The sequence below is a fragment of the Thunnus thynnus genome, chromosome 4 (genome assembly GCF_963924715.1).
Source record: "Thunnus thynnus chromosome 4, fThuThy2.1, whole genome shotgun sequence".
In the NCBI taxonomy this organism is placed as follows: Eukaryota; Metazoa; Chordata; class Actinopteri; order Scombriformes; family Scombridae; genus Thunnus; species Thunnus thynnus.
In genome coordinates this window covers 1,026,148-1,049,480 of record NC_089520.1, presented here as the reverse complement: position 1 = coordinate 1,049,480, position 23,333 = coordinate 1,026,148, and the positions used below count along the sequence as shown (strand labels likewise).

The 23,333-nt window shown below is 39.4% G+C and overlaps 1 protein-coding gene across 2 annotated transcripts in view; it reads left to right on the top strand.

The window, feature by feature from the left end:
* grm7 (glutamate metabotropic receptor 7) overlaps nt 1-23,333 on the top strand; it is a 324,109-nt gene that overhangs the window by 203,158 nt on the left and 97,618 nt on the right. For both annotated transcript variants that reach the window (XM_067586129.1, XM_067586128.1), the window contains exon 5: nt 7,491-7,628. In XM_067586129.1, the coding sequence (XP_067442230.1) occupies nt 7,491-7,628 (138 nt within the window). The remainder of the gene's footprint in view (nt 1-7,490; nt 7,629-23,333) is intronic.

The following is a 23,333-nucleotide window of genomic DNA, read 5'->3' as shown; positions in this document are numbered from 1 at the left end:
TATATTATTTTCATTCATCATCTGTTAATACAGCAGCTCACAGAAGGAGTTCTGCTTTGTTATTAGTTATTGCAAAGCCTGAAAACAATCAGCAGCTCTCTGCTGTTTGAAACTGGATCTATGATTCATGAAGCACAATTTGTCCTTCGTTAGGCAGCAAGTACATCCTATTTTTAGAAAGTCTTTAGTCTTCAGTTTGCCTCTGCGTCTTCTGCATAATGTACAGTATGTGCAACGTTAGAAAGAGATGCATTAATGACATTTCTTTGCCCCTAAAGTTTTTGTCTGCACCCCTAAAAAAAAATAGTAATAAATGTGAACGTGGAGCCTGGAGGCGTTTACAGTAATTAGCCTCTCTCACTCTGACATCACAGGCTTGAAGGAATAATGCATTTATTTTTAACACACTAACCTCTGGTCTTTACCTGTTTGCTGCTAAATTAGTTTTCACCCTGCGAGACAAACAAAAACAAATACATGCTGCTTCTGTTTCAAAGTAATTAATGTTCAATCATACTTTTGTCCTTTGTTAGCTGTGAGATGCTTTACAAAGAGCAGCTTGTAAATGTATTAAAGGCTGTAAAAAGACAGTTTTAAGGTCGCTGACATGAAGACTGAATCTGAATGACTCAACAAAAGCAGGGAAACCTCAGTTTAAGTGTGCAGCGTGTTAATAAAAGCATCTGCTCTTTGTGTTCATCAAACAATAGTGTGGGTGGTTGTTTTTTCTGCTCAGTGGCTGCTGCTGCTGCAACGTCTCCTCAGGACCTGAAGACAAACTCAGATCTGACATTTTATGCTCCATAAAGTAGGCTACGTCCCATCAGGGAATGGATTCATATAAATTAAGATCAAACACCGTGTTCGCCCTTGAGGTTACATCCAGATGCAATTATTGTTGAATCCCCACATTTTTTAAATGTACGCCCTGCATACTGTTGCACTAATGCTCCAATCCAAAGAGTAATTACAAGGACGTTTCTAATTTAGTTTCCTTTCAAGCTGCGAGGAGATGCTGCAGGAATAATCTGGCCTGCAGTCAGTTACAGTTTAATGTCTACTCATTTGTTCTGTATCTTTGGAAGAATAAGATGTTTGAAGGACTCGTGGAGAGTAAATGCAGACTGTAACTGTTGTCAAAGAACATTAAGGAGTGAAAGTTATGACATCACAATCAGAATATATCAATGTGAGACCGAATAGCTGAGTTTTTATATTTACATTCATTATTCATCATCTCAAGAACAGAAATCCCTTATTATCAGTCATATATATAATGTTACAATGTCGGATGTTCATATTAAACCGATTAGCCGACATGTCAAATACCGAGTTAAATGTATGTAGCAGTAAGTAGTCTGTGAGCAGAAAGCAGCAGCTCTGATCTGAACACTCGATTTCCAACGTTTTTTTCTACTTTCAGGCCGAGTCGACGTCGGCTGGTAACGGATTTCTTTATATGGTCGTCTGCATAGCGTGCCAGTTCACTGCTCCGCTACACTAACATTATGCTGCTCCGCTACGCTAACATTATGTTGCTCCGCTACGCTAACATTATGCTGCTCCGCTAACATTATGCTAACATTATGCTGCTCCGCTACGCTAACATTATGCTAACGTTATGCTGCTCCGCTACACTAACATTATGCTGCTCCGCTCTGCTAACATGCTGAGCTATGACTCCATAACACAGCAGGGCAAAGTAAAATAAGTATTTACCTGTTGGAGGTGTGCTGGTCGTCTGCAGCTCTTCATCAAACATCATCATCAATGTGGTTGTTTCTGCTTGTACTTTTTCTCTCTGTATTATTTCTAACTGATCCGCTCAACAAACAGCTCCAAATATCTCCAGATGTTGTTGTTTTGACTGGTTTTTAGCAAAGCTAACGAAGCTCCGCTAATTCAGTGAGAAACTTGTTTCATTTTCTGTAAATTCTTCACAATAAAAGTCTCCTGTTATTTAGTCATTTAAAAGCTTTTAATATGAAGCAGTAAAGCAGGAAATGTTGGGTTTTCATCGGCGGTAACTTAACATGACTCTGAAATAGCTGCCCCTCAGGAAGCTTCCTGAAGCTGACCAATCAGAACAGAGTGGGCTCATCAGGAGGCGGGCCTTAAAGAGACAGGAGCTAAAACTGCCGGTTAGAGACAGAGGCTGAACTGAGGGGCTGCATAAAGGACCAGTAGAAGATAAATAAGGAGTTTTTAACTGTGAATCATGCAAAAAAAAGTCATGCCAAAAATAAAAATATAGAGCTGAGCATAATAGGTTCCCTTTAAATAGATGGTGACGGCACAGTTGTACTTCTGCAGCCCACAGAGACTGAAACTTGTCAAAATATCTCAAGAGATGGCCATCATGGCTGCCCCAGATTTTGCTTCCACACTGTTGCATTGTAGTTGCACTCAAAGAGACTACACAGTAAGAATAAAATCCTGTATCAATGATTCAGTAGAAAGATTAATTATCCTGGAGAAAGTCAGTAATGTCAGTGACCGATGCAGCAGCTTCCAGGTGACACGTGCAAAGATTGTTGAATCCTGTAGCTCTTTAAAAAATAGAAATTATGATACACTGAATAAATACTATTATTGCATGTTGTGATTGAGATTGCATGAAAACTAGTTAGCAAGGCAGCAGTGACGTCTAAACAGTGAAAGTAATGAATGGTTGAATTAAAAAGCTAAAAGCAAAGAATAACAGTTCAAAATATGACCCAGTTTGGATCAATACAGCAACAACACAACATCAGGTTAACTTTAGCAATCTGTTACACACAACAAGCTTTAGCTAAAAACTGTCACAAATATTCTGTTTTTTGTACAAAATCATGTTCACATGACATTCAAAAGATGCACAAGTTATTAACAATCACTAACAAACTGTGACATGTCAGTTTTAAAAGAGTAGAGTTGATTATAATAAGCTTTGAGTAAATAACCCAACAGGAAAATAAAAAATAACACTAAAACTGGGTCAGAACAACATCAACACAGTGTTGTGTCATTGCTATGTTCACCCAAACAATAAACTCTTAGCTAAGTCATAAATTTATTAATAAATGATTGGCTAAACAGTTGAACTTGTAAACTTGTGAGTAACAGTTCAAATTGTTAAATATAGCTATAAAAATAGCTAAAAGTCATAACTAAATGATAGTTTAGTTAAATTATTGGATAAACTTTTCAAATGGTTATCTAAAAGAAATAAGCAGTAAAAGCAGTTGAAATGGTCAGTGAAAAGTCATGAAAAGGTGGTAGAAATATTATTGAATAAACTGTTGACATTGTTAGATAAAAGTCATGAAAACCGGTGACATTAGTTATTAAATTATTGGACAAACAGTTGAAGTTAGATGGTAGAAATAACTGTCTAATAACTAATAACATCCAGTGTAAAGTCAGTTAAAAAGAGCACATTTATTATTTATTTGTTTATTATTGTTGATGCAGAGTACTGAGCTCACCTGACAGACTTGTGTATGTCTGAAGGTTTTGGGATCTACAGTATCAGACGTTTCACTCTGCAGCCGAGGAGAGTCTGGAGGATCCGCCCCCCCCCGGCAGGAGGAGGCCGAGCTCGGTCTCTTCCCTCCCAGAGCCCCTATCAGCACATCAGCACATCACTGAATGAATTATGAGTTACATCTCTCGCTGTAATGGACTCTTTTCAACTTTTATTCTCTTGTCTTCTATTTCTCTGCGGCTCTTTTATGTCTGCCTTTATCCCCCCCCCCAACCCCCCCCGACGTCTTCCTCTCTGCTGACTTGGAGCTGCATGCAGAGAAACTTAAAGAGGTCAAGATCCTAATTTTAGCCTGTCAGAAATTATTAAAATTAATGCGTCAGTGACATCATCACAGAGTGTCAAGGACATGTGAGCGGTGTCAGAGACGGAGAGAGAATCATATTTGTAAGTGCGCTTCTTCAGATAAAGGACTCCTATCTCTGTAACTCAATTTCCTGCACCGACTGTTGTGAGGATCTGAACGATGGAAGTGGACGAGACAAAGCTGTCAACAAAGGGAAAAATGGATTCTGACTCTATTGCTAATGCTTTTTTTTGAAATGTTATCATTTTTCAGGCTCAAGTGATTTGATAAGGATCAGGCTTTAAATTGTACACCACAGAGCAGAGATGGAGTCTTTCACCATGAGTGAGTAAAATAATTCACTATCAGTCCAGCTCTTCTATAACTGATACCTCTGATATGGAAAGTCTTCTAAATACAGCGGTCATAAGTCGCAGATTAAACCATGTTCTCTACCAGCTGAACCATGCCGTCATCCTGCAAGGTCATTTAATACAAGTGTGTCTGAATTTTCAAACCTCTAGGGCCCCATCTTATGCCCGGCGTAGAGCGGCGCTAAGCTCAGCGCAAGTCTCTTTCCTATTTTAAGACCGACGCAGTCGTCATTTTCCCGTCCAGCACCCATGTTGTTAAAATAGCAATGGCACTTGGACAACCCCTTTGAACCATGCGCCTGGCACATCGACCATTTTTCCGCCGTTAAAATAACAAAAGTGGATTTGGACACACCCTCAATGCGCTTCAGACCGTGTGCTTTAGATCGTTAAAATAAGGCCCTTAGTGTGTTTGTTCTGGTCTGAATCAGTGTAGGAGTTGGTTTAGTTTACTGGTTTGGTTTCTTTTCACACAGAAAAAAATCCAAGTGAACCAAAGTGCGTCACTAAAAGCCAGAAGAAGCTCTGATCTGCCCAAATATCAAGAAGACGACGTACTTGGTTGTTATTCCAGTCAGACTGCCATTCATTTTCCTGCAGCTAGCCGCTAGCAACTGTTGGTTTCACTCAACAAGGTTCAATTCTCTTGTGACCGGACTGAGACCACGTCCTCTACAGGGTCTCTGTGAGTTCTGTTGAGTCCAGATCTGCCTGAAACAACAACATTTAAAAGACATAACAAGATCAATTAATGACTGACAGTGCAGATTAGAGCTGCAACCATTATTTTCATTATCTATTAATCTGCAAATTGTTTTCGAAATTAATCGATCCATTGATTGGTCCATAAACCATCAGAAAACAGTGAAAAATATCCGTCACCATTTCCTAAAGCTCAATGTAACTTCATTTTTAAATGTCTTGTTTTGTCCGACCAACAGTCCAAGACACAGAAATGCAGCAAATTCTTACATTTGAGAAACTCGAACCATCAAAAATTAGCATTTTCACTTTAAAATTATTTAAACGATTATTCAAATATCAAAATCTGCTCGCACCTTGATTATTACAACAGCCTTTTCTCTTTTTAATCAATAAACTGTGAAACGACTGCAGACTGTACAGAACTCAGCTGCCAGGCTTTTAACCATCACATCACACCTGTTTTAGCCTCTTAACGTTGGTCCCCGTTTGTTTTAGGATCTTATTGATGACCTTTAAGGCTCCTCATGACCTGGCTCCAGATTATATTTTAGACCTTTTAATCCCCTATGAACCTGTGCGTAGTTTGAGATCCTCGGGCAGAGGTTTTCTGTCTCTTCCAGAGTCCAGGCTGAAAACTAAAAAGGACAGAGTCTTTGCCATCAGGGCCTTGAGAGGCCTTGAGGGGCCTTAAGGGGCCTTGAGGGGCCTTGAGGGGCCCTGAGGCTCTGGAACGACCTGCCAGAGGAAATCAGGCTGTTTGAGTCAGCGTCTTCCTTCAAGTCTCTTCTTAAAATGAACTTTTATCAGAAAGCATTTCCTTTCATTTCCTGAAAGCACCTGCCTGCTTATTTTCCTCTATTTTATCAAGTCATTGTCATTATTTCTGCCAAAAAGCAGCTGAAGCTTCATGATCACGTTCAGATTTTTCCAGAATCGAGTAAAAAGAAATTAAACATTTTTATTTAGTCTGTAATCGTGACATATCTGTCTGGTTCTCAGTTGGAAAGTAACAAACATCCCATAAACAACAAAATACAAACTTTCATATTGAGCAGCCATATATCATACAGACTGATACAGGCTGATGCAGACTGATGTGAACTGATGCAGACTGATGCAGATCGATGCAGACTGATGTGAACTGATGCAGACTGATGCAGACTGATGCAGATCGATGCAGACTGATGCGGGCTGTCCAAGCTGTTTGGAAATCAGACGGAGTGATCCGCCTACATGGAGCCGACAGTTAGCTTGTTAGCTTGGTGCTAGCATTACGTTTCTTTTACAGCATCGTGTGTTTGAGATTAAATGATGAATTTCTTCTGACTGCAGCAACAGAAATCAGGAGTTTGATGATCAACGGTAATTCCTGCTGGTTTAATGAGCGACGTCACACAAACACTTTCACATCCAGACGGGAGGTCGGACAGAAGCTGTTCATGTTTCACACTCTTGTTTTAAGACTGAAGAACTTCAACGTTCACACAAGTCTTCACCTCAGAGCTGCAACGATTAGTTGATTAATAATTGATTAGTAGTTCGACAGAAAATGAATCAGCAACTATTTTGATGATTGAGTCATTTTTTGTTGCTATTCTTGGTCTTATAATTTAATATTTTGGGTTTTGTACCAAAATTAGGACAAATAAGACGTCACATTAGACATAGGACATGTTTCACCATGAACTGATGTTTTATTTATGAAAAAATTATTTTCCAGATCAATCAATAATTAACATGATCGTTAGCTGACATCACATGACTGACAGAGCAACATATAAATAAGTCACCAGATGCATCTATACATATAATATTCTGCAAAAATAAAAAAATATAACAAATGTATTTGATTCTCTATTGATGACTTCACAATATATGTGTTAATAATAACACATTTTATTTATACAGGCTGATCTTAGCTTGTTCTGATTTATTTGTTTGAGGTTGAGTGAAATTCTTTTTTTGTCTTTTTTTTTCCTTTGACCCTGTTTCTTGTTTATCTTCATAGTTAATGATAATCTCTTAATGTACTTATGTGATTAGAAACCTACACACCACCTTCCACATCTCTCATCCCTTTGTGATGTTTGCATAGGTGATATGTTCACAGCTATTTCTGCTGATCCACGGCTCCGTTTCTATTCAGTCCTCTTGGATTTCTCCTCTTCATGCCAAGCATTTTATTACCATATGTTAAAGGTTTATTGTTGTCTTGGCATGTGTTTGGACAGCGATGCACACGGCAGCGTTTGAGCCGTGTTGTTTTATGACTCTGGAACATCTACAGTCGGTGCTCGGAAGATATTTTTGGGGTTTTTTTCTGCATCACCTCAACACGTTCCTGTGTCATTTTTATAATAATGTTCACTCTTGTTTGTCTTGGTGCCAAAAGCTGCAGAGTGAAGTGACTGTTGGAGAGCCGAACTCGTCTCTGAGAGCATTTTACATGTAGTACATAAAAGCAATTATTTAAGTGCAGATAAACACTCGTGTTTGTTTTGGCTGTTCACACCTGAGTGCTGCTGCTGTCACACTGCTGCGTGATAACGAATGAACTCGCTTTTTGCTTTAGTTGACCTTGTTATTTCTTGCCTTTCAGGGTTCGATGCGTACTTCACATCTCGAACTCTGGAGAACAACCGCAGGAACGTGTGGTTTGCTGAGTACTGGGAGGAGAACTTCAACTGCAAACTGATGAGCTCCTCCAAGAAAGACGAGAGCAGCAGGAAGTGCACAGGTAAGAGTCACTGTGAACATCATCCAGGCAAAGATTATGTTTAGATTAATATATATATATACTGTAACTTTTTAAACAGTTTAGACGTATATGAACGTAATCTCTAGGAGACTGTTGTTCCTGCACATGCTCAGTAGTGTCTGCCGTACACAGAACTACTCCGGAGACTGAAAACGTGATGCTGTTGATTGATCAATGTGATTTTAAATCGTTGGTTTTATTATTGTGTGGACTCCGAGAAGAGCAGCGATGGGAATCCAAATAAAGAATAAAAACTACAGAAAACAGTTCTTATCATACAGTTTGTTGGTGGTCAGCTTGTTGTGATCTGCAGCACAACAAGCTGGTGAAGCTGTAAACAGAATCATGTTCCTGCACATGCTCAGTAGCGTCTGTCTTACACAGAACTACTCTCCAGAGACTGAAAACATGATGCTGTGATTAGTCTTTGGAGCCGTTTCTAAACAAACTAACGTGACCAAACTCTTCATAATGAAGGAAAAACGGAGGAATAAGATACAGAAATACAGAAAATCAGACTTATTCTTTAAGGCTACTTTAAAATCTGCCAGTTTTCACTCGTTAGGAGGCAGAAAATCAGTCTCAGCACGAACACAGTGGAAGATATTTGCTCAGTCAGGGGGTGCAAACGTCAACGCAACATTTTAATTTAGTCTGGTATAAATATAAATGATCAGCATTTTATCTGATTTGCATAAAGTGCAGCTGTGTTAGAGCTGATGTCGTGCTGTTATGACGTGCGTTGTGCTCTATATCAGAATATTAGAGGAGTTTAAACTTTCTTTACCTTCCGCTGCAGCTCCGACACAGAAAACCGGCTCAGAGAAAGAAGAAATGTGCTAATATCACAGCTGTGATGAACTCTATCAATGTATATTGACTTTTAGCATCTTTTCTAGTGAGGATGTCGGGAAAGTGTAGCTGCATTTGAGATGGTAAACAACAAACTCATAAGTCTCTCTGGTCTATAATCAATAATGCATAACAATTAGAGGCCCAGCGTGATAGTGTGAGCAGACCTTGAACACTGATGAACCTGTTATATTAATAGTATTGATTGAAGGAAAAGAACATATTATCTTGTCTTGCCTATTTCTCTCCTCCTCTATTATCTGCTGCTCTCAGTAATGACACTTAAACGTTATCTGAATGATATTTAAAGATATTCATTTTACAAACATTCATATTCCCTCTCGGAATAATCTGCGGCGCCTAATTTATCGTCTCATTTTCCATTTTCACTATGACTCTTTGTTCTCCTTTGTGTGCCGTGACTTCCCTCCTTCCACATTATAATTCGAACCACAGAGAAGTCTGGGATCATCTGTGCCCCCCAGAACTAAACCTTCAATTACATAATGAACACGCCTTCTGTGCCATTTCAGGATGATTGACTCCCTCTGAACCCTCCGAGCAGCAGGCTTCAGCAGACAGCTTCATTCTATCAAACCTTACTAATGACTCAGACGGGGGGGAAACGTTCAACCAGACGCAGCTCCGCATGAGTATCAGTCTGTACGGAGGGGGAGTCGGGGGGGGGGGGGGGGGGGGGGAATCATCATTACGTTTCTTTATGTGGACAGAAATGAGGAATTATCAGGATAATGATTTTAACTTGACTTTTCTTTAAAGCTTCTTTAGTGCTGTGACCTTTATAAGAAAATGTTAGCGGAGGCTTCTACTCACTGCAAATGTTAGTTCAACCCTGTTCTGTTCTGATTACAGCTCTCCACATGCCACCAAGGTTTTAATGTCATTTATTATCATCTGGCCCTGCCGGTCATTTTGAGTGTCTTTGTAGTCGTTTTTGTGTCTCTGTGGTCGTTTTGAGTCTTTGCATCTCTTTGTGGTCACTATAGAATAAACAAAGTAATCCAGGAGGAATTAGGTGTCCTTGCAAATTAGTAGAATATAGTGTATATACTAGGGATGTGAAGAGAGCCCAGTATTCGTATTTGTATCTGTATTTGTTGAGGCAGCAAAATTATTTGTATCTGTATTCGAATAAAAGTGGAAAGAGGCTTTAAAATCCTGTTTTTGTTTTTATTACGCTTTTAATTTTAGAAAATTAAAGTGTTACAATAAGTGTTCATGAAGCGTGTGTCAGTAGTTCAGCTTTATCTCTGGGGAACACCCCCAACTCTGGGAGTGATGTCCAAATAAGGAAATGTGCGTCATGTAGCAGGAGGATGTGACTCCCCTCACTGAGACCTGCTGATAGACGTCACAGCGGAGCAGAGGAGAGACACTGAGATAGTGATGTAACCGACCTGCACTCTGGTATTTGACATGATTTATTTTTCTTCCTGAAAACAAATAATTTTTTAAATATTTGTATGATACAAATACTTGTAAAAAAACCCACTATTTGTGTATAGTATATAGGGGTGTGCCCAAATACAAATACATTATTTGGCAAAGCACAAATAGTGGAGTTTTTTACAAATATTTGTTTCATACAAAAATATTTTTAAAATTTTTGGGAAGAAAGAAAAACATGTTAAATACCAATTTTCTAAAATTAAAAGCGTAATAAAAACAAAAACAGGATTTTAAAGCCTCTTTCCACTTTTATTCAAATACAAATACAAATACAAATACTGGGCCCTCTGCACATCCCTAATATATATATATATATATATATATATATATATATATATATATATATATATACATACATATATATATAATTTCAGAGAGACAGGGGTGAATGGTAACCAAGGATTAGTTAACCATCTGTTATTTTATATAAACTGTTGGATAACTCTGCAGCAGCACAGTCCAGGTTTGGATCTGTGCTGGTTTCCTCCTGCAGAGCACAGACATGTGTTTTTCGATGTATTAGTGACTCCAGTGTGAACTGTGGCTGTGAATGTGAGTGTGTGTGTTCGTCCTGTGGTGGTGGACCTGTCCGCGGCGTGCTCTGCCTCTCACACAGTGCATGCTGGGATACACTCCGGCCCTCAGTGACCCTGAACACGACGAATGAACGGACGGACGGATCCACCTTGAAAACACTCCACATGCATTTTTTTTTACAAGCGCAAATAAACACGATGCCCTCAACAATTGTGATTTATGAATCCTGGTCATGCTGGGTGTGTGTGTGTGTGGTGAGCAACGTGTGCCCACACACATCACCATCATGCCCATAATCTCAGTGAAGAACAGTCTATCAGATGTTATTGATGTAATAAAGCTGCCACATGCTGCGGCGTTCGGATAAAGGCTTTCGGTTTGTTACAGGAGGTTTACTCACTGGCGACTTTACAGTAAACCATCAGTCACACTCAGAGGTTTTATGCTGCAGCGATGTTATCCACGTGAAGAGATGAAAGTAATTATATTTTTCAATATGAAGATATTTTGTTCTTTATAAGACCTCAGATATAAAATAATTTAAATATACAGTAAGTGATTCCTGTACTGCAGGATGTGGTCAGGACTGTTTGAACACCACAGGGAGGCTTGTCGGCCGGGATGTGCAGAGATCCCAGTATTTGTATTTGTATCTGTATTTGTTGAGGCAGCAAAATTATTTGCATTTGTATTCAAATAAAAGTAGAAAGAGGATTTAAAATCCTGTTTTTGTTTTTATTACGCTTTTAATTTTAGAAAATTAAAGTGTTACAATAAGTGTTCATGAAGTGTTCCCTTGGGAGGACTTCACTTGTGTCAGTAATAATAATAATAATAATAATAATAATAATAATAATAATAATAAAAAACTGTATTTGTATAGCACCTTTCATACAAAATGCAGCTCAAAGTGCTTCACAAAAAATAAACAAAAATAAGAAAAAAATAAAATAAAATAAAAATAAAAATTATATATATATATATGTATATATATACATACACACTTACACATAGATAGATAAACAAATAAATAATTGAGAACATTAACAGGAAGAATAAAAGGAGGCAAACAAGAAAAATGAGAGATAGTGTATTACATTAAAACAGAGGAGACACAGCTAAAAATCTAAAGTAAAAGACATAATCATTCATGAATAAGAATACAAAAGCCTTAGAGTAGATTAAAATGTTTGAGTATATGATATGGTGTAAAAGTCATATCATAGAAAGGCTCGGTTAAAAAGATATGTTTTTAAGCGTCGTTTAAAGCTTTCAAGAGAGACTGCTTCTCTAACGTCAGAGTTTGGGAGCGTAATTGAAAAAAGCTGCATCTCCAATTTTCTTTTGTGAAAGTTTATGGATCTCAAGCAGTCCTGCAGAGGATGATCTAAGGGATCAGGGAGTCTTTGATGTAGCTCGGCCCTGACCCATTGAGAGCTTTAAAAACAAGTAACAGGACTTTGAAGTTGATTCTGGAGGACACAGGGAGCTGGTGTAGGCTAGCCAAGACTGGAGTGATGTCTTCTCTCTTTTTTGTTGTTGTTAATAGTCTGGCTGCGGAGTTTTGAATGAGTTGTAATCTTTCAATTGACCCTTTAGGAAGACCTGTAAAAAGTGCATTGCAATAGTCTAATCTACTTGAAGTAGTTCAGCTTTATCTCTGGGGAACACCCCCAACACTGGGACTGATGTCCAAATAAGGAAATGTGCGTCATGTAGCAGGTGGATGTGACTCCCCTCACTGAGACCTGCTGATAGACGTCACAGCGGAGCAGAGGAGAGACACTGAGATAGTGATGTAACCGACCTGCACTCTGGTATTTGACATGGTTTATTTTCTTCCAACAAATAATTTTTAAAATACTTGTATGAAACAAATATTCATAAAAAAACACACTATTTGTGCTTTGCACACCCCTACTGTATTTCCTCCACTGCTGCTGTGTTTACACTGTTTTTGATACGTAACCCAATTTGTGGCAAAATCTGAAAATCATAACTGTGTCAAACTTTTACAAAGATGTGTGTTTCTCTGTGATCTGTCACTTGGCTCATAATCATCACATTTCTGACTTTTTCCTCCGGTAAAGTTTTTTTTTCTTGTGTTGAGAAGCATCATGAAACTCTGTGGAGGCAGATTCACCATCATGTGACATCATCTCGTCTCTCTGTTCAGATTTGTGCTGGACTGAAAACTTCTTCACATAAAGACAAAAAAATTACAACATTTAAATTTTCCTTTTTAGTTTTACTCTCTATAAAAGGTCTCTTACAGCATTAATAGTTCTGCTCACATGCAAAATTTCTGAATAACCTTTTAACTTCAAAGCCGTCACCCAGCTCTTCTGCAGTAGATCACGCTTTATTAACATTTTAATGTCTCGCCTTCATCGTGGTGTCTGAGGCTGCGTCCGTTTCCTTTATTTCCACTTACAAGTAAAATAATCCATATCAGAGGAGTGATCTCATATAATACAAAGGCTCTCATTTATTTAGTCACATATCTTTGTGGGAAAATGATCTGGAGGACATCAAGAGAACTCAAATTAAGAATAACTCAACATAAAAGTACCATAAGATTTCAAATAATGGAAATGATGTGAGTACAGTGTGTTTTCAAAGACTGTCGTCTGAATGATGATGAGGCTGAAAGAATAACGAACCTGTTGCCTTAATTGAAAGATGGATCTCTCACTTTTTTATTCTCATTGATGGTTTGAGATGAAAGAATACATCTTCCGGAGAATATTAAATGAAACAGAAGCAGCCTCAGACACCCTGATGATGATGATGATGATGATGAAGGCGAGACAGCTGAAAACGTTACTGAAGAAGAGTCATGTGACCTGTTTTAATTTTGATGGACTTGTGTGTGTGTGCGTTCTCAACAACCAGTCCTCCAGATGAAGCTCCAGATCTGTGGTTTGATCATGTGACCCCAGAACGACACATAGCAGCGTTTTCTAATGTTTGATGATGTGACAACGCTGTGCTTCAGGTCTGGTTGGGTTTAAAGATGATGGTTTGGGTTAAAATGATCACTTCTTTAAGGTCAGAGAAACATGTGGTGGGTTAAAGTTACTACTTCCTTAACCCATAAGAACATGGACCCATTTCTCCTTAAAGGAAAATTATGGGGAATATAAAACAGACCAAATGAACCACAAGGAACACATTTCTGAATATTTTTTTGAAATTCTACCTTCAGTGTCAAAGATCTGTGATGTAACTCGTTGGTTCCACTAATAATTTCTGTGTATGAAAGTATCACGGCAGGCAGTGACATGCAGCCTTTTCCTTTTACTGATCATCAAACATAATTTCATTTCAATTATAAAAACTGGGGCAATTATTTGTGTTTCTAACCCAGTTACCAAAACTGGGATGACATCTGGTTAAAATGATTTCCAGTCTTAAAGGACCAGTGTGAAGGATTTACTGGTATCTAGCAGTGAGGTTGCAGATTGTAACCAACTCAATGATTAACTGCATGTTTGACTTAAAAGATCGATGACAAATTAAAGGAAAAACCTGAATAAATGAGTGGAGAAACATAAGAAATGCAGATGCTTCCACACAGGTGCACTGCATGGTACAATTAAGCAATTAACATCCAATCATGTTCTGTGGCTTGTATAAAAACACTGAGCAGGCCCAGTTGGTTCTGATTTTGTATCAAGAGGAAAAGATCCAAGTGACTTTGAAAGAGGGTTCATTGTTGGGGCACTAATGGTTTCAGTAGGAACAGCGACTAAAGTGACATCTGCATTTAGATCTATAGGAGAGACGTCAGCAAACAGGGTCGGAAATTGTGGTCGACAGCACATATTTGATGACCGTGATGCTCGTGCATTAGTGTAGTGATATGTGAGGAAAAACAGAAGGTGACTGAATGAATGTCAGTGCAGGACGTGATCAGACTGCGTCAGCAAGAACGGTCCGCTGACAGTTACATAGAGAGGGATATTATAGGAGGGCTGCAGTGCATAAACCCCTCATTACAGAGATGAATGCACATTTCAGAGTTCAGTGATGCAAAAACCATCGAGGCTCTGGTCTACAGAGACGTGGAAACTGATTGGAAGAGATGCAGGAAGTGATTTTGTCAGATGAGTCGTCCTTCGCCATGTTCTCGACAGGTGGGCGAGTGCATGTGTGGCATTCACCAGGAGAGCGGTCCAGGTCTGAACGCTTGACCCCCTACAGTGAGGGGGTCTGTTATGCTGTGGGGGGGCGTGGTTTGGGTCCACTTGTCCCTTAGAGCAGTGTTTTTCAACCACTGTGATGGCTGATATTGTCCAATTTCACCTAATTGGTCTAAAAAACATTTTTTGAAAACAAATTAATTATTATCTGCAAATAATGTGCTGTTGTCGAGTGTCTGTGCTGTCTAGTGACGGGCAGAGTAATCATGTAATACTCTTCTGTATCAGTAGGTGGCAGCAGGTAGCTAATCACCTTCTACTTTGAGACAAGAGAGTTAGTGATGCATGGTTGCGACAGGTGGCGGTGACAGTGGCGTTGTGGCTAGCGAGACTATACGGTGACAGTGATGGAGAAGTTTTTGAAAAGGAACGGGACCCTGGACAAAACTCAGACCCAGATGAAGGCCCTGGTATGACTGGAGGTCAAAAGAAAGCACAAGAAAGCAAAGTGTCTGGTGTGAGGAAACGCTAGCTAAAGCTATCTTTCATTTGGATTTACTTTCACCGGGGATGCGATGACTTTATATAGTTAGTATAAGCTACAGAGTTTCATTTTTTAACATTTTCTGCTGGTGGTATGCCTTTTCAATGAAAAAAATGTACCTTGGCTCAAAAAAGGTTGAAAAACACTGCCGTAGAGGGAAGAATCAGCTTTATCCTGTGATGAAACATCTCATCCTGATGGGAGTGGTCTCTTCCAGGATGACAATGACTGGTTTGATGAGTATTAAATGATGTGAATCATATGTTATGACCTTCACAGTCACCAGATCTCAACCCAGCTGACGTGTTAGACAACGTTCTCCACCATCATCATCATCACAACACCGCACGAGGAAGATCTTTATGAAGGATCAATAACAAGGAGCTCTGACGCTGTTCTGGTGACACGTGGCGGTCCGACACCTTTTCCTTTCATTTGTCAGCCGTCCGTGTGATCAAACAGGAAATGAAGCCTGAGATGAATCCAGTAAACCTATTTATCTGGTTTATATTACTGAGCTTCAGTAGATCCTGAATGTGGAGGAACATGTATGAGGCTTAATGAGCTGTCACAATATTACATGTCCTTCACTTAATCTTCTCTCGTTTATTTATTAGATCTGCTCGTTCGCACAGTAATTCCCTCTAAAACAACTGGTTTCACTTTGATTAAATGAATACGGATGATATGTGGCTGAAATGTAATAATGTTATGATGTTCTATTAAAAAACTGTTACTCTTTCAAATGTCAACAGAGAACATTTAAAGTAGATGAATCATATTTTATTTCCATCTTTTACTGCATCATCGTTGAGGGATGATCAGTTCTTCTTCTTAGGATAATCATCTTTTACTGTGTTTTTCATTGTTTTTGCCTTTTATAACATACTCATATCCAGTTCATAGTGACATATTCATACATACTACATGTCATAACTCAGTTTCTGATCATCAGCCAGAACCTCCAATACGGTCAACAGCCTTCAACTCATTATATCTACACTCACTACACACACACATATGATCAAACATATCATATCAAAGGTCAGCTGCCATGTTCCTCTAACGGACTGTATGTCAGATATTTTCCCCATTTTAAAGTTTCTCTAATCTCCGACATCTGTTCATACGCAGCCTCCCTGCTGAGACCAGCCCTGAAATGATGGATAATCATCTTTAAATAAAGACGTTAACATGCTGCAGATCAAAGCTGAGGAATAAAGTGAGGACTGAAACCATGTTCTGACCTTTAAAGGACCAGTCTGTAGAACTTCATCTTGCAGAAATGGAAGATAACATTCATAAGTATGTTTTCATTAGTGTTTAATCATCTGAATATAAGAATCATTGCATTTCGTTACCTTATAATGAGCCTTTATATCTACAGAGGGAGCAGATTGGTGAGTTCAACATATCCAGGCTTTCTTTGTGTGAGCTGGATCGACAAACCCTGAACTCTCAGTCAGAGATAAGTGGCATCACGACTTTCTTTGTTAACTCAGGCTTTCTGCTTCAGGCTTTGTGCACGTCCCCATAAAAGGGGCGTTTGGCGTCATTTGACTCTTTTCCCGCACAAAATAGACCGATCGCGTGTCGCCTACTTCAGTCAGGAGGGACAGGTAGTTATAATGGAGAGTTATGAATAATATAAATACATTATCACAGCAAAAATCAACGCTGTCTCTGCACATAAGGTGAGAGAGGAATGCTGGTCGTGTAAATTTGTTAATTAGAAAATCAGGTAGTTGGTGAAATGGCGGCACTTTTTATTGCTGATTTACGCTGAAACTCGGAACATAACCTGCTCCGGACCGGGTTAGGTTTGCAGCATCAGTTACCATGGTGATGTAGCCAGGTTAAAAGAGAGCCACCTTCGTGACATTGAAAGCCCTGCAGGCTCAACATACCTCGCTAACCCACTAATCTGGCTTCATAGTTCACCCCTCAGGTCCTCTCCCACGGAGCTCGCCATGTTGCACCGCCATGTTTCTACAGTAGCCCACAACAGACAAACCAAACACTGGCTCTAGAGAGGAGCTTTCATGTTTTTTGTGAGGTTCTCCTACACACCTGGACGGGGAGGAATCTGCAACCTCACACTAGATGCCACTAAATCCTGCAGACTGCTCCTTTAAAGTTTTAGGTTTTGCTCATTAAGCTGCTGTAACTTCAGTATAAAGAGCAGAGAGATAAACGTTATTTACTGCATGAAAGATAAATCCACCTGCTTCAGTAACAGCATCAGATATTTAAAAGTTTAAGAAAATCTGAAAGAACACAGACTTTTTATTATTCATCATTTATTTTGAATAACTCTGTATGACTGTTATGATTGTGAGAAATAGTTTATATTGAAAGAGGCGACGAAACAACTGACATTTATATTCAATTCAACTTCTCTCCAAACTTTGACCCTCCATCAGTCGGGTCTGATGAAAAACAGCCTCGCGGAGGAAAAACACAGAAAGCGGAGCCGCACGGCGTTTGTTCTGCTCTTTATTTGTCTTTTGGTGTGCAGCCTCATAAATAAATAATGAGAGGAAATAAAATGGAAGAGGCAATTTGGCTGAGGATGAGTGAAACATGGAAGGAGACATGCTATCAACACTGCTGCCAAATAATCTCATTACAGGCAGAGGAGCAGCCCAAGCCAAGCAGGCAGCTAACAGCAGCACATCAGGAGCCTGTTAGTGCTACAAATCACAGCTCCGACCGGGACAAACACTCATTTCAACACTGCATATTACTGTGCTGTGTCTCAGACTTGATTACACTCCTTCTCACCTGCTCTGTAATATCTTCATCTGCTTTATACTCGGGTCAACTCCTCCGATCAGAGCAGTAAACACAAAGAAAAACATATTTTATACAAAAGTGCTTTACATAACACATTACAATGCTACTTTAAAAGAATATAAACCTGTTTAAAGTTACAAATACAGACATAAACTCAGGATATTCATATGTTTGATGAGCTGAAGTGGCCTGTCAGTGAATAGAGTCCATACATATAGACGTATAGTTTACTGTGGGCTCTATTTTCCTGCAGGTGCATGGCCAGCGCTGGTCCAAACGCCGTCTTTATGCAGTTTTCCTGAGGCGCAAGTCTACTTTTTGTGCCTGTTTGGTCATTTTTAGGCATTTTTAGGAGGAGCGAGGCAGCTGAAGCTGTGTTTATGCAGATTAGGAGCCGCAATGGAATTTCAGTGCTCGTTTTGGCACGAAATTGCCTTTGTGATAAAACCTGCAGGAAGCTTCCCGAGCTCCATCCAATCTGTCCGGACGTTGTTATTAAGGAAAAGTTCAAACTCAGTTTACAGTTCTGTGCATGAAGGTGTATCCATACGATCAGTGTGTGAATTAGCCTCTGACAGAGAGAGTAAATCTACATCAGCATCCTGTCTGCTGTGAACTAATAAAACATGTTAAAACAGGTTTAAACCAAGCGGCAAAAACTGCAGTTCCTTGAATGGCCACTTGAGGCTCCAAAAGCGAGTCAATCCCCATAGACCCCCATGTTAAAATGTCCAACTTTACAGCAGAAATAAACATGTTTACAGCCTGGTACAAACAACGGTTTTGGTCTCTGTAGCTAATTTCCTCTTTCATGACAACTGTACGGGGGGTGAATTTTTTTATAACTCGCCCGTTTAAATTTTATTAAGTCGTAAAGTTATGCATAATGAAGGACATGGCTGCTTTGAGTGACAGGTCCGCCAGCCGCTAGGTGGCTTGTTTCAGCCGTTCGGCCCGCCTCTTTGCCCATTTTTGATTGGCTGGGAGTTAGGCAGCGTCACGCACTGCCAAGATGGCGACGGCCGGAGCTTCAAAACCGCTCTTCAGAAACCAACGGGTGTCGTCACGGTGACTACGTCCATATTTTTATACAGTCTATGGTTTAAACACAGTCCTGCTTACTTTACACAGTGTGGACACCTTCATTCATCATTTAAATATTTGGACAAACGCTGATAGAACTTGTGCACTTTTCAAACACTAACCAGCTAATTTCCAAACCTAGTTTTGAATCTGTTTATTTATAGATAAAGTGTGAGAACTGAGACGAACAGCAGAGAAAGGGGTTAGACGCGCTTATATAGGTGTGCACAGGTGATTGAATTAGTGAAAGAGAGGGGCGCGGTCTTGTTCCTGAACCTTTGTTATAATAATAACTCCATTGCAATGTTTTTACATTATTATTATTCTGCAGTCTTGATATCTGACTTCAGCTGGTTTGGTTCTAGTTTTGTTTAAAACAGGCATGTCTCTCCGGTCTCCCTCCAGCAGAATGTATTTCTCAGTCCAGTCATCCTTAAATGTTTTTCATGCACATTTTTGTATCGGCTAGTTTTGAACAAGACATTTTTATGTGGTGAAGAAGAAAAACTCATTTGTTCAACTCTTATCAGTCAGTTCAGGACATCTGCAGCAAACCTGACAAATATTTATATATATTTTTATTATTAGAAAACATCATTTTATCTTCTTTCACCACTCTCCACTTTTCAATTCCACAATTTCATCTACTTCTGTTATTTATGTTTGTTGGCCTTTTTGACATCAACTGTCAAACTTTTTGAACAAATTGTGCAATGACAAGATGTTGCCTGTGTGTTCATATGAGTACTTTATAGATACTTTAAATACTCTACATGTGCTGTTTGACATCAGTTTCCAGTTTGGAGCAAACATGTCAAATTGAATATTAATGACCTTATAATACTGTGAAAAACAGACAAAATAAAACTTTTAACAGGCTGGAAACCAGAAACAATCTTCAGTCTGCTGTAACATGAGAAGCAGATGTTCTGTCCACAGCTGGCTTCCTTAATAACAGCTTAGATCTGCTTGAACTGACTCGTCCTGACCTGTGAGGGCCTTCACATTGTTAGACTCTTAGATTGTTCTCAGCTCAGATATCCGCCGCCTCCCTGCGCCGACAGCACCAGTTATTACCCTGCATGTGTATCTGCCATGCGGTTCCCGTCTCTCCCTTCAGGCCTCCGGAGGCCTCGACTAAAGTCTCTAACCCTTCTCTGTTTTCTTGCCTGTGGCAAATGGACCCGGAGCTTAATGTTATCTCATAAACAGGAGTCCCTCAGTTCCTCTGTGCTCTCTGTGACCAGCTCATATCTGTTTTTCACCCTCCAACAGTAAACAGGAGCCTCGCTGGACCACTGCTGCTGTGATGCTGCAGCCTTTACAGCATAATGTCATAATAATCCTCTCCAACCATCAAGCCCCCCAAACTATGATTAAACAACACAATCACACATAAACTGCTGCACTAGTGTAGAGCTGCAACGATTAATTGATCAGTTGATCAACAGAAAATTAATTTTGATAATTGAATAATTATTTTGAATCATTATAAAAAAAAAATTCTCTGATTTTCCAGTTTCTTTAGTCCTTAATGACAGTAAACTGAGTATCTTTGGCTTGTGGACCAAACAACTAATCAATCAACTGAGAAAATAATCAACAGATTAATCAATAATGAAGATAATCGTATGTTGCAGCCTTAATTGTTTATTTCTGTCCATTCTGAAATTCGTAATAATAATAATAATAATAATAATAATAATAATAATAATAATACGTTTTCTAGAGCTGTAACAATGAATTGATCAGTCGATGGGGAGAAAATTGACGAGCAACTATTTTGATAATCAATTAATCATTTCAGTCACTTTTCAAGCAAAAAAGCAAAATATTCTTTGATTTTAGCTCCATAAATGTGAGAAGTTTATAGAGTAATAATAATAATTTATTTATAAGCACTTTTCAAGCGATAAGCACAAAGTGCTTTTCAAGGTGATGAAATACAAACATGAGCAACATGAAGGACGACTGCAAGAGAACAAGAAAAAAGAAAGAAATACATAAGTATATTTTACATAAACGTATATACATACATGTATACACACATACATATAGTATATATATATATATATATATATATATATATATATATACATATAAACATACATTCAGTGTAATAAAACAAAGAGCTCATGGTTGAAGAGGTGTCGTCTATCAGCTGTCAGCTGACCTGGTCCTCGGTGGGAGGCTGGTCCAGAGTCCAGCAGCCAGTCCTGCAAAGGCTTCATCACACTTTGTTATGAACTTGGACTGTGGAGCAGTGAGAGGACCTGAGGGACCTGTTCAGACAGTACAGGGTCAGGAGATCAGGTCTATACTCGGGCATCAGATCATTCAGACTAAAAGCACTTTAGAATGGGAGACTGGGAACCAGTGCAGCTTAGATTGGTGTGATGTGTTCGGATCAATAGTGTAGCTGCTGGATCAGGAGCTGCTTCATAGCTCGACTGTTCAGGCAAGTAAACAAGACATTACAGTAATGGAGGCGGGAGGATATAAGAACATTTATAATGAAGGACAGAAAGGATCTAATTTTAGAAATGTTCCTCAGTTGATACAAACACGACTGGACTTTCTTTACATGTTGCTCCAGGCTCCAGGCACCGTCCAGGTTTATGTATCTGACTATATGTTGGGAGTGAGGGAGCAGAGGAGTAGCTGCATCTGTCTTTAGAGGTCTTCAGGTCCAATGATTCCCATATATATCCTTTAATAAGATAAATCATAATAATAAATTGATAATAAGACAATATATAAGCCTCTTTCACACATAGTTCCCAGTAGATTGTGAGTGAGTGATTTTCACTATTCACATATGCAGCTACACTCATTTCTGTTTTACACCTTTTTACACACAACATGGCAACGCTGGAGTAGACGGGCGGAGGTTAAGGTGTGTGATGAAGTTAGAAGAGCAAAACCTCCGATCTGAAAAACGCACTTTTTTGAGAAAACTAAAAAAAACGTGTTTTCTTGCAGAATGCTATTTGTTAAGGACACCCAACACATAAAACACTGTTAGTGTGTTATAGATATTAATGCCTCTCAAAGTGCAGACAGGAGCTTTTGCACTTGGTGCAAGTTGGAAGAGGTTCTACAAAACGATGCTCTAAATTAAGTTAATAACTAAAATCAAATTAAAAATAAAGTTAAGTTTGTTTTCAGGTAAAAAGACGTGGTAAATGTAATATAAATACTAGGGTCAGAATTCCTTAAATTCAGTGTATTTGCTTCCTCGTCCGCTGGAGATGAATGTTTAGTGATTGTGTAACTCACTCGTGCTGCAGCCTCTCTACACATCCAGAGACTCTGTGTTGTGCTTTTGTTTTGTTGTGTGACTTTTCTGTCACAGCGAAGGGCGGGATTATCTTGATTATCTTGATTATCTTGATTATCTTGATTATCCTGCAGACAGACTGAATATGAGCAGCCTTACTTGTTCTCATCATCCAACGTGAAATCTGCCAATCAGAACATTCTGCAGGTAGGAGGTTTTGCGCTTTGGCCATCGATATGTAGTCCTTCCAGCGTGTTCTGGGTCTGACCTGGTGGTCTCCTACCAGTTACCAGAGGGAGGCGTCCAGGAGGATCCTAACCAGGTGTCCAAACCGCCTCAGCTGGCTCCTTTTGATGCGAAGGAGCAGCGTCTCGACCCTCCAGAGGAAACTCTCTTCAGCCGCTTGTATCTGTGATCTCATTCAGGTGAGGGTTGGAACGTAGACCGACTGGTAGACTGAGACCTTCTGGTTCAGCTCCTTCTTCACCACAGCGGTCCAGTACAACGTCTGCAGGACTGCTGATGCTGCACCGATCCGCCTGTCAACCTCACATCTGTCAAACATCTGTTGAGGTTGATAACAATCAATCAATCAATGAACAAAGATTATAGGAAAGCCTTTGTGGGATTTGTTTCATACATTGCTTACCTCCGTCTCCATCTCCGAGGTTTACTTTCATAATGAAGGTTAAATTCACTGAATGACAAACCGAGCCGAGCCGACTCAAGCCTTGTTTATGACTGAGAGCTGGAGCATCTGTGTGTCTGTGTTGGAGGATAAAGAGGAAGAAGAAGGAGGAAGATGAAGAGCGAGCGAGGGAGAATAAAGAGCAAGCGATGATGAAGAGATTCTGTCGCATGAAAGCAAATTAAAAATGTAAAGAGGGGGGGAGAGAGAGAGAGACGAGAGACGAGGGAGGAAGTTAATGGTGTGAATCGAAACTCCCAGCAGCCTCGGCTCCTCTCTCACGCACACA